The following is an 11,458-nucleotide window of genomic DNA, read 5'->3' on the forward strand; positions in this document are numbered from 1 at the left end:
TTAATAATACTTTAACAAATAATTTACAAGAAAAAAGAAAGGTAAAGGGGAAATCTATACATTGGGAACATGGTAAAAATACAGAGTCCTTATTGTATATCAAGCCTAGGCCTCTGTGTTCTTTAATAGCCCTCCAAGTGATTCCTGTGCTTATTAAAGTTGGAGGACTATGGTCATAGATTAGGCATCCCAAAACTATAGCAATCAGACAAAATTCAGTATACCAGGTGTATTTTTATTAAGAAAAAGCAGTTTCGCTGTTCATTTAAATATAATCCAGGGCTGTTTTCATACTACAGTGATGAAACTGTGTCGCTGTGATTGGGGTAATATCACTTCACAAGGCCTAAAATATGTACTACCTGACTTTTTGTGGAAACATTTGACAACCTCGACATGAAATTAAAATGCCTTAAAAATATTTCCTCATATTGCCATGTATATGTGCAATTTGGATACTATTCAAAGAGGAAAATGATATATTTGAAACTACTGGGTATTTGAACACAGAATATTGCATATTAAGTAATTATTATTAATTTCTTTTGAGATGTGATAATTTTATTATACTTAAGTTTACAAATAGTTTTCTTATTAAGATACAAACTGAAATGTTTATGGATGAAATAAATATGATGTCTTGGATTTCTTTCAAAATAACATGCGAAGAGAAGGAAAAAATGGAGGATACAGATGACAAAAAATGGTCCCATGTTGATAACAGTTAAAGCTCAGTGATGGATACACAAGAGTTTTTCTATTTTTCCATACACGTTTAAAATTTTATACAATAGAAAATTCTTTAAAAGGAAAAGATAATAAGGGAGAGAAGAGTAAGTTAGTGTTCCAAAGAAGCAGGATCCTACTCAAGAATGGTGCCCTTTGGAAAGGTCAGATAGCTTTAGTTTCCTCCACTGGTGCTATAGCAACTGTAAATTAGTTTACATACTTAAATACAGGACAATGACTTCCATTTCATCAATGCCATCAATTGCAATCAGATTTTATTTCATGTACCACTAAGAAAAATTTCACTGTCAAATCATCATGTAATATTTTTAAGACATTTAAATAGAAAATTAACTGAAAATAAACATAACTGAAATGACTACATTAGCAGCAGGTATTACCATGTTCATACAGGCAGACTATAGTTATTTCATAATGGTTACTTTCCAACAGTGATTTTGAGAAGACATTGATAGTAAGCTATATCCAGAATTCAGATTTAGCAAAGAAAAGTGCTCACAGAACTGATGAAATTTGGTACATGTTTTTGTTAGTTTACATATGTACTCCGGGGTGGCTTAGTTTTTACTGTAATATTCTAATTATAAATACATATATACTCTAAGGATGAATTAATATTTTAAACACTAAGTAGAAACCAAAAGGACTGCTATAAGCTATAACTAATTTCACATCCAATTAACACTGAAGCCTTTGTTAATTACATGATAGGTGGTAAAAATGATTTTTTTCATTGCCTGGATGTGTTTAAGCTATACAGGTTTGATAGAAATACTGTACAGACAATCCAGCTCTGCATACACAGGGCAGAAGAGTATAGCAATGGTCAATTTTAACATCAGTAAGGTAGACAAACTAGTATTTTGCATCTTCAGATGTGATATAACTTAATATACATATCACCTGTGATTTGTTCTACCAAAAAATATATGAGGAATCTATTTAGCCTTTAGATATAACCTCTGCTTTACAAAAAATACAGGCAATAGGGGGAAAATCCAAAAAATAATACAATGAAGATTGCAATAAAATAGTAAGCTACAATCTGTAGGACAACCGGCCTTGTCAATAAACCAGTGTCATAAAAAGTGGGGAACTGTACTAGATTTAAGAGATGAAAAGGATATATATAAGAAGTACATACAATGTATAGTCCTATGTTGAATACTAGTTTATGCAAGTATAAATGAAGGGTATTTTTGGTTCATTAAGAAAATGTTAATATGGTCCAGAAAGGTAGAGAGTGTTGATCTGAAAACAGGTAATCTAAAGAATATGATAATTTTGTCTTGGTAAAAAACATACATATGTATAGATAGATAAACACAGAGAAAGAGAGAGAAGGGAGGGAGGGAGAGAAATTCAAAAGAATATGTATTATATTATCATGCTGGGAATGGAAAGCTTTTACGTTTTTTCCTGTATTTTCAAATTTGTATAATGTTCCACACTGCTTCCAAAATAACAAGAAGTATTATTACAAAAAAGAGAAAGTTCCACTAATCCTAAAACCTGTGACCTTTACAATGGTAATCCAGGCCTGAGACTGCACAGTCTTGTGTTTGCACACTAGATCATAGGGTTGTACCTCTTGGTTCCAATTTTGTCACTATAATATTGTCTCGTCTGCCTCAAGTGAAACTGTTGTAACAGATGCTGTCAGAACATGTGAGAGAAAAGAGAGACGGGACTTCACTGAATTTATAGAACATGTTACATAACTCTTTCTGCATCTGTTCATTGGCAAACACATGTCTGAATGACAGAATTAGGCCAGAGGCTTGCTTCCATTATAATACTCCACTAGTAGTGAGATTGCTGGGGAGGGGAAGCATAGTGGCCTCCTATCTCTGACTAATAGAAACTTCAGGCATCAAAAAGAAGTGGATAATTGGGAACCCTAAAATGGCTGAGGTTAGTTTGTTTCTGCCTGATATTACCCAAGAAAGAGGCTAGCAGCGGGAACATGTTGCAAAGGCATAGACAGAATCATCAAATAGATTATGAGAACAGCATCTGGCAGACAGGATAATTATGTGCATTTTTAAAGCACATGAATTTTCTTCTGTATAAATTTCCTAAACTAAACTTGTATTTAAATTTCCATTTTCCATACAATTTTTAGTTATAAAGATTCTTCAAACGTATAAAAATGCTAAAAGATTGGTGCTAGGAACACTCAGCCGATATCTAGATTTAAGACTTAAAACCTGGCCCCATTTTCCTTCTCTCTCTGTATATCTTTGCTGACACTTTTAAAAGTAGATTGTTTTAACCTTAAAATATTTTACAATGCATTTTCAATGAACAAGCAAATCTTACTATAAAACCACAGTAACATATTTACATCTTTAAAATGTCCAGTGTAATTCTATATCATCTAGCTTACATACAAATTTTCTCAAATGTCACTGAAAGTCTTTCATAGACAAGTTATTCCAATATAGATGCAGTCAAAATTCATACAGTGCATTTGTTTCTTTAGTCTCAGTAGAAAACAGAACCCTTACATGTTTTTGATAAGTCCAAGCCAGTTGTCTTATCAAATATTCTCTATTTTTCTATACCTTTTATTTTCTGTGTACCTGATGGGTTTAATTTGAATCAGATTCAACATTTTTGGCAAAAGCACTGCATAGACTATGCCCTATACTTCTTGCTGTATTGACTTGGATGGCATATAAGGTCAGTATGTACCAGTATTAGTGATGCTAACTTTCATTAACTACTTAAGGTAGTGTCTAGCTCTCACACTGCTTTAGTGCAAAACAGTTTTTATTTCATTTTAATTAGTAAGAAATCTATAAGCAATACAATGAAATTATGTAAATGCCCTGTTCCTCAATACTCTTTTACCTAATGGTTTTGATGACTGCATAAAACAGGAGAGTGAAGTTGCAGGCTAGAGATGATTCTATCATTCCTCCTACATTGATTGACTGGTGTTCTTCTATAATAAAGAGTTACCCTTTCTTTACCAAACACCAGGAGGTATTCTTTACTCATTGCATTACAATCAAATCCTGGTGTTGAGGTTGCCCCAAATGTCATTAGCATCAGCCCTTTCAAGCAGGTAGGTTCTTATATCCTTTTAAATATAACCCTATTAGTATATTTATTCCACCTTGCTATGTGGCCCAATTTATCCAAGGCTCAACTCGCATATTTTTGACCTCACACCTGGAATTGGCCATTTCTTGAAGCATCTCTAGCTCCAATGAAAAGGGAGTGCTATTTGAAACAGGAACTGGGCACTAGGTATATTCATTGCTTTTTGGGTGAAGTCATTTCAACATAGGTTTAGTGAATAGATGATTTTCCTTCTTATTTTAAAATAATGAATTCATATCAACATTCTCAATTTAACTTTAATGTTACATAAAATTTCTTTGCATCTTTAATTTTGTATCCATATATCTTTTTATATCACAAATTTTGGTTCTGATAACATTAATGTATTTACTGTTCTATCCTTGTGAGATATGTATGTGTGTGCATTTTAAATCATAATTATATCACTCCCAATAAACCTACTGAATAATGCTTAAGAGCTCTTTGCAGCTCTTCTTGGTTTTAAAGTATATCACATTAAGCATAAGTCAAAGGACACTGTTAACAAATTAGTTGAAATAACTGCTTTTTTGTGTCACTATTATACCAAATTGATAAACATGTGAATTCATTTGCTCTTTTGGTGTTCAGTTTTAAGATGATAATATTTATTTTTGACAGTGTTATTTTTGGACATTAAATTATTAATATGGTTTAAAAGTCAAAACTATATAAATAGTAAATGTTAGTGGAACCTAGTTCTTATCCTTATACTCGCCACATTATTTAACACTCCTCCCTATATAAACATTTTCATTAGTTTATATTTTAACTTTATTGTGATATATTTCAAATGATATAAATTCAATTTATAAAAGGGAAATTAACATTTTTAATATATTCACATGATGGTGCAGCTATCAAGATTCAAGAAGTTATCATTACTCCAAAAAGAAATTCCACATCTATTACCAGTCAAACTCTATCCCTTCTCATACCACTACTTCTTGGTTGTTGGCAACAACTAATTTACTTTCTATCCCTATAGATTTAGCATTTTATATAAACAGAGTCATCTATGGACTTTTATATTGGATTTCTTTTACTTAGCATAATGTTTCCAAGATTTGCCCATAGTGTAGCATGTATCAGGACTTCATTCCTTTTAATGGCCAAATAATATTCCACTGTATTGTTATTTTGTCTATCCATTCATCTATTAATGGACATTTGATTATTTCCACCTTTGTATAGCTATGAATAATGTTGCTATGACCATTTATATACAAGTTTTTGTATGGACATATGTTTATGTTTGTTTTGAGTATATACTTAGGAATAGAATTTCTGAGCAATGTAGTGACTGCATTTAAGCTTTGCAGTTGTGAGTATTTTTAAAATTTATCTTGCTGGACTTCATTTGAGAAATATAATAAAATAAATCATGAGGATTTTAAAAATTTATCTGACTGGATTTCATTTGAGGAGATTAATACAATGTGTATGTTCAGTCTTATTTTCCTCACAAGAAAATTAGCATATTATGTACCCTGGTTTAAACCATGTGTTTTTTGCTGATTTTTGTCTTATACCCTGAAGTCTGTAATGCACTCTAGAAATTACTACAAAAACAAGTTCTCTGATATCTTTCTCATTCTGTTTTATTATGATTGCATAATACATAGTTCACTATACCTTTACTTAGTCAATAAGTCTTTGCTGCTGGAACTGATATTATTTCCAATCTTTTCTTATTAAAATTCTGGTGCAATTGCAAACCTTGTGCATATTTGTGCAGGTTTATCTTTACATTTGATGCCTAAAAGTGGGACCGCTAGAACCAAGGTTTGCTAACTCCTGGCAAGAGTGCTTTCGGCATGTTTTTGAGCCAAGTAAGTTTATCTTTATTCACACACTGAATCCTCTGGCTAGGAAGCACCACTGTGGAGCATATGTGTCCATTCCACAAACCTATCTCATAGCCTATCATGAAGCCCACTGTCTGCAAAGCTGCTGTTACTACACTGCTGCACCAGAGTAAGGCAAATACTCTTAAAATCTTGAGATGTTCCTATGTGTTTGTACTGTTCTCAGGTTCTTTGTCATCCACATTAACAGTCCTGCAAGTTCAGCTTTACTCTTCTCATTGTACAGATTACCAAATAGGTTCAGAGTGGATTGTCTATGATTATATAGCTAAAGTAGTTACACAGCTGCCACTCAAAACCTGCTTTGTCTAACAGCAAAGCCTGTACCCACTGTACTCTACCTTAGTGCTACCCTCTGACAGACAAGTCAGCTACACGATGACTCTGACAGGATACATACGAAGGTCAATACACATTCACCTTCTGTAGAGTACTCAGTCTGTCCAGCAAGCAGCTGGGAGTAAGGATTACACAAACTGGGACTCATGAGCAGGTTCTCTGCGATCCAGTCAGGTGGGCTACTACTCTGACAGAACTCTTTCTGAAAACCCAGCAGTTACTTACTTGACCAAGTGTCTTATCAGAAGTTCCAGCATCTCACGGTTCTTTTCTGGTAGCTTGTATACAAGGGAATGAATAGCTCCCAGCCTGTAATCCAGGTTGTCTGATTCTGTCAAAGGAAATAGTGTGAGAAATGGTTTGGCTTTCTGGACAAATGGACTGAGAAAACCTTCCTGTATATACACATCCACATAAACAGACACACAGAGGCATAGACGCAGAAAAAGACAACCAGAGATACAGAGTCAAAGACAAAGAGAGATAGAGAGATAAGTAAGCACAGAGAGAGGGAGAGAACAAAAGCTACAGAGAAAGAGACAAAGAAACTTAGAGGGATGGCAAAAATAGAAGCTAGAAGAGAATACAAGACTGTCTCAGAGGCACACGGAGTTCTACTCACAGCAGGTTGCACTTATAGTCCCACACATAAACTTCACGTTGGAAACCCTTTCCTGTCCACCTATCTTGGGGTAATCAGTGAGATGCTGCTGCCCCTGGGTTCCTAGGAAAATTACCAGAAGACCCAGAAGTGCAGAGCAAACTTCCCTGTCTCAACAAAGACCCATTAGTAGGTCAAGATCTCTGAATCCTTATCCTGCCCTCCACACAGGGAACAATGCAAGATAAGAGTGTGTCCTGGTGAGAGACAGTCATATATAGTGGACTCAGCCAAAACTCTTAGCGGATCTTCAACTGCCAACCCTGGAGGTGATTCTGTATGCCCTATTTCCCATGTACCCTTCAGTCCTCTCCCTCAGTCTTTTTATCTAGAAAACTAGAAGCTAATGCTAAAAGACTAGGTACAATGTTTTATAACACAACTGAAAATAACTTGAACACAGGCAAAGTATTGAAAGAAGCTGAAAGAGCGCTATAGTGCTACTGTTTTGCTGTCCCTTGGTAATGTAAGCTAGTTTTCTTGTTCTGACGGAAGAGGTGCTAAATAAATAAAAGTCTTTATATCTGTCACACCTCTCAAGGTAGCCAATTTTTTCCAACCTATTCAACTAACACTGATTTATGAAAAATCACACAACTCTTGAGTTAGCATACAGGGATACTCTAACATGGGAGTGGGCAAAATAAGTGTATGTTTTTGGTGTTTAGGCCTTAAGCAGTTTTCTGGGCTTATTGATGTAAACGTTAAGAAGAAACCAGGACAGCACAATTAAATAGTTATATAAATACTTACTGGCAGCTGAGACCAGCTCTTTATGAAGCCTGTAGGTCATGACAGGTTCAGAGAGATTCCTGAAATTATGGAAAACGGTAAGTTCCTTCGGAGAGGGAGTAGTCAGACCTTGATTCCTAGTTCCATAGGCAGCATGGCAGAAATTTGGGAACCCAACAGCTTAATGTGATTTTTCTTAACCTGAAGCTTTATAAAGGGAGTCCAAGTTGCTAGTAATTCAATAGAAAACATACAAAAGTACAAGCTGAGGCATCTAGCAAGGTCTCCAATCAGCCTCCAAAAGTGAAAGGAAGGGCAAACCAGTCCTGCAAAGATCTGAAATAGACCTACTCTGAGAGCTACCATGCATCCCTTACAATTTGATAGATCCATGGAATTTCTGAAGTATTTTTGCACCTATCCTTGAACATTTGTTCCTTACAATGATCCCGTATGAAGAAATGATTACATTATTCAAATCGCAATGTGATGCTCAAATGAGTTTCTCCATTTGGTGAAAATATACTGGCTGGTAAAAAGAAACCCAAAATTCTGTCTGGCATTGTGCCAGGTATTAGGGATCCAAAGATGAATACAAAATAATCCAAATTTCTAAGAAGCTAAAAGTCTTGTCAAGGAAAGTGTCACATACAAAATTTTCAATTCAGTGGGATAAGTGCATAAACCAAAGGTATATGGTAATGTGGCTCAGAGGGAAGAAGTAATTAGTAATAATAACAGCAAACTTTCTATCATTTCAAGTGATCTGTACGTTTTAACTCATTTAAATCTCATGGCAACGTGGGAAAGTAGGTGCTATGATTATATCCATTTTATAGATGAGGAAAATAAGGACTAGGAAAGGTTAAAGAACACACTCAAGAGAGAAACAGCTTCTCCCATGATATTTGGAATACAGATGCTGGAATATAGCAACATGAGGAAGAAAAGGAGGAGGCAAGTGGATCTCAAGGACCCTGCAAGGATCTGAAGTAAGAATTAGAGCCCACAGGGAGAGCAAAGAGAGGGACCACAGTGCAGAAGATGGAGAGGTCAAGCTGTACTTTCTCCCTGAGTCTGGGCTCCAGGTGTGGGAGGGGCAGCTAGAACTTGCAGAGGCATGTCGACTATTGGTGACCTGAGAGGCCTCCATAGAGAAATGCACCAGTAGAACAGAACAGTGGACATTGCCTACTACAGTGGCTGGTGAGTTATTTGGGGTCAGGTGCACCCCAGGTGAGGGCAATGGGCCAGTAGCCATCTTGAAAAGGGGCCAATGGAAGTCAGAAGTCAGAGCAGCTGCTAATTGGCTCCATCTAGTGGTTCTGGTGCAATTGAGCACAAGCAGGCAGGAGATCAGAAAGTTGAGCTCAAACCAGTGGGAGGCACTCGGAGGGTTGCAGGCTGAAAGACTCAGGTCTCAAAGAGGTAAAGAAAGTAACTACAAACTTGTTAAGGGAACAATCCATGAGGAGGAGATAACAATCATAAATATATATGCACCAAATATAAGCATAGCCAACTATATAAAACAAACATTAATGGACTTGAAAAATCAAATAAGCACTAATACAACTGTAGTGGGGGACCTCAGCATCCCACTGTCACAAATAGATCAACTAGACAAGAAATCAACAATGAAACATTAGAGCTGATCCAAACTTTTGAACAAATGGACTTAGTAGATGTCTACAGAGTATTCCATACTGCAATATCAGAACACATATTCTTCAACACATATTCTTCTCAATTGCACAATGGATATCCCCAAAGGAGATCACATACTAATTCACAGAACATGCTTAAGTAAATGTAAAGCAGTTAAAATTATCTCATGCATATTATCAGATCATAATGCAATGAAATGGGAAAGAAAAGACAAAAGAAACCACAAAAACTGCATAAACAGGGAATTTAAATAACACCCTCCTAAACAACCAATGGGTCACAAATGAAATTAAAAAAGAAATCAGACAGTTTCTATAATTAAATAACAATGCCAATAAACATACTGGAACTTATGGAATACAATGAAAGCAGTTCTACAAGGGAAATTTATAGTAGTAAATTCCCACACCAGAAAAACAGAATGAGTACAAGTAAATAACCTAATGTTCAAACTCAAGCTTCTAGAAAAGGAAGAATAAGTCAAGCCCAAACCTTACATGAGGGAGGAAACTGTTAATATTAGAGCAGAAATTAGTGCAATTGAGACTAAGAAAACAATACAAAGAATTGAAGAATTTAAGAGTTGGTTCCTTGAAAGATTAAATAAAATAGGTAAGCCAATAGCCGACCTTATCAAAAAAAGAAAGAAATAAAAGACACAAAACCATGCAATTAGGAATGAAATGGATGCAATCACAATGAATTATGCAGAAAATTATTATAAATAGCTACTTTGAGAACCTCTGTACTAATAAGATACAAAACATAGAAGAAATACACAGATTTCTGCATACATAGGAATTACCAAAGCTAAATAAAGAAGATGCAAAGATTCTAAATAACCCAGTATCAGTCAAATGAAATTGAAAATATAATTAAAAACACAACAACAAACAAAAGGCTAGGTTCTGATGGACTCATTACTGAATTCTACGAGAACTTTACAGAATATCTAATACCACTACTTCTCAAACTCTAATGAAATTGAAACTGAAGTAATACTCCCAAACTCATTCCTGGAAGCAAGCATTATCCTGATACCAAAACCAAAGAAGCCTTCAACCAAAAAAGAGAGCTACAGGCCAATCTCCCTAATGAGCACAGATATAAAAGTTCTCAATAAGATACTGGCAAAGATAATTCAGAAAAATAATGAAGATTAACACTATGATCAAGTAGGATTCATCCCAGGGATGCAGTAATGGTTTAATATATGCAAATCAATAAGTGGAATACACCATATTAACAAAGAGAAGGAGAGAAACCATAAGTTCATCTCAAAAGATCCAGAAAAGGCATTTGACAAAGGCCAACACACATTCATGATAAAAACCCTACAGAAAATTGGAATAGATGGTCTTTATCTCAATCTGATAAAAGCCATCTATGACAAACCAAGAGCAAATATCATGCTAAATGGTCAAAAACTGAAAGCTTTCACTTTAAAATCAGGAACAAGAAAAGGATGTCTACTGTGAACACTCTTATTCAATATAGTTCTGGAAACATTAGCTAGAGCAACAAGATAAGAAAAAGAAATAAAAGGAATAAGGACAGGAAAGGAAAATTTAAATTATCATTATTTGTAGGTGACATGATACTCTACATAGAAGACCCCAAAAACTCCCCCAAAAGACTTCTAGATTTAATAACCAAATCCTGTACTGTAGCTCAGTACAAAGTTAATACTCAAAAATCAGTAGCATTCCTGTACACAAATAACAAAGACATGGAGAGAGAAATTAGAAAAACCACACCTTTTATAACAGCATCAATAAAAATGAAATACTTAGGAATCAATCTAACAATGGAACTGAAAGATTTAAACACATGAAACTACAGTACTCTAAAAAAGGAGACTGAAGAGGAAATCAGGAAATTGAAAGGTATCCCTTCTTATTGTGTAGGAAGAACCAACATAGTGAAAATAGCCATACTCCCAAAATTGTTATACAGATTTAATGCAATCCCTATCAAAATATCAAAAGCATACCTTACAGAAATAGAAAAGAATCCTTAAATTAATCTAACCATCCTTAAGTTAATTCTACAAGAGACCTAGAATAGCAAAGGCAATTCTGGGAAACAAAGGCAAGGCAGGGAGTATCACATTCCAAATTTGAAATTAGGGCTTGGGGATTTAGCTGGGCTTGGGGATTTAGCTCAGTGGCACAGTGTCTGCCCGGCAAGCGCAAGGTCATGAGTTCCACTCCTGGTACCGGAAAAAAACCAAACCCCCCCAAAAAAAAGAAACAGATTTGAAATTATACCAGAAAGCTACTGTGATTTAAAAAAAAAAAAAAAAAGCAGGATTTTGCTAAAAAAAAAA

General features: G+C 35.0%; 1 protein-coding gene across 2 annotated transcripts in view; it reads right to left on the reverse strand.

The window, feature by feature from the left end:
* Ophn1 (oligophrenin 1) overlaps positions 1–11,458 on the reverse strand; it is a 442,504-nt gene that overhangs the window by 84,805 nt on the left and 346,241 nt on the right. For both annotated transcript variants that reach the window (XM_005401585.2, XM_005401584.2), the window contains exons 17-18: positions 7,483–7,541; positions 6,294–6,399 (exon numbers count right to left, since the gene is read on the reverse strand). In XM_005401585.2, the coding sequence (XP_005401642.1) occupies positions 6,294–6,399; positions 7,483–7,541 (165 nt within the window). The remainder of the gene's footprint in view (positions 1–6,293; positions 6,400–7,482; positions 7,542–11,458) is intronic.

Source organism: Chinchilla lanigera, unplaced genomic scaffold, assembly GCF_000276665.1.
Source record: "Chinchilla lanigera isolate Chin_1 unplaced genomic scaffold, ChiLan1.0 scaffold00074, whole genome shotgun sequence".
Classification (NCBI taxonomy): domain Eukaryota; kingdom Metazoa; phylum Chordata; class Mammalia; order Rodentia; family Chinchillidae; genus Chinchilla; species Chinchilla lanigera.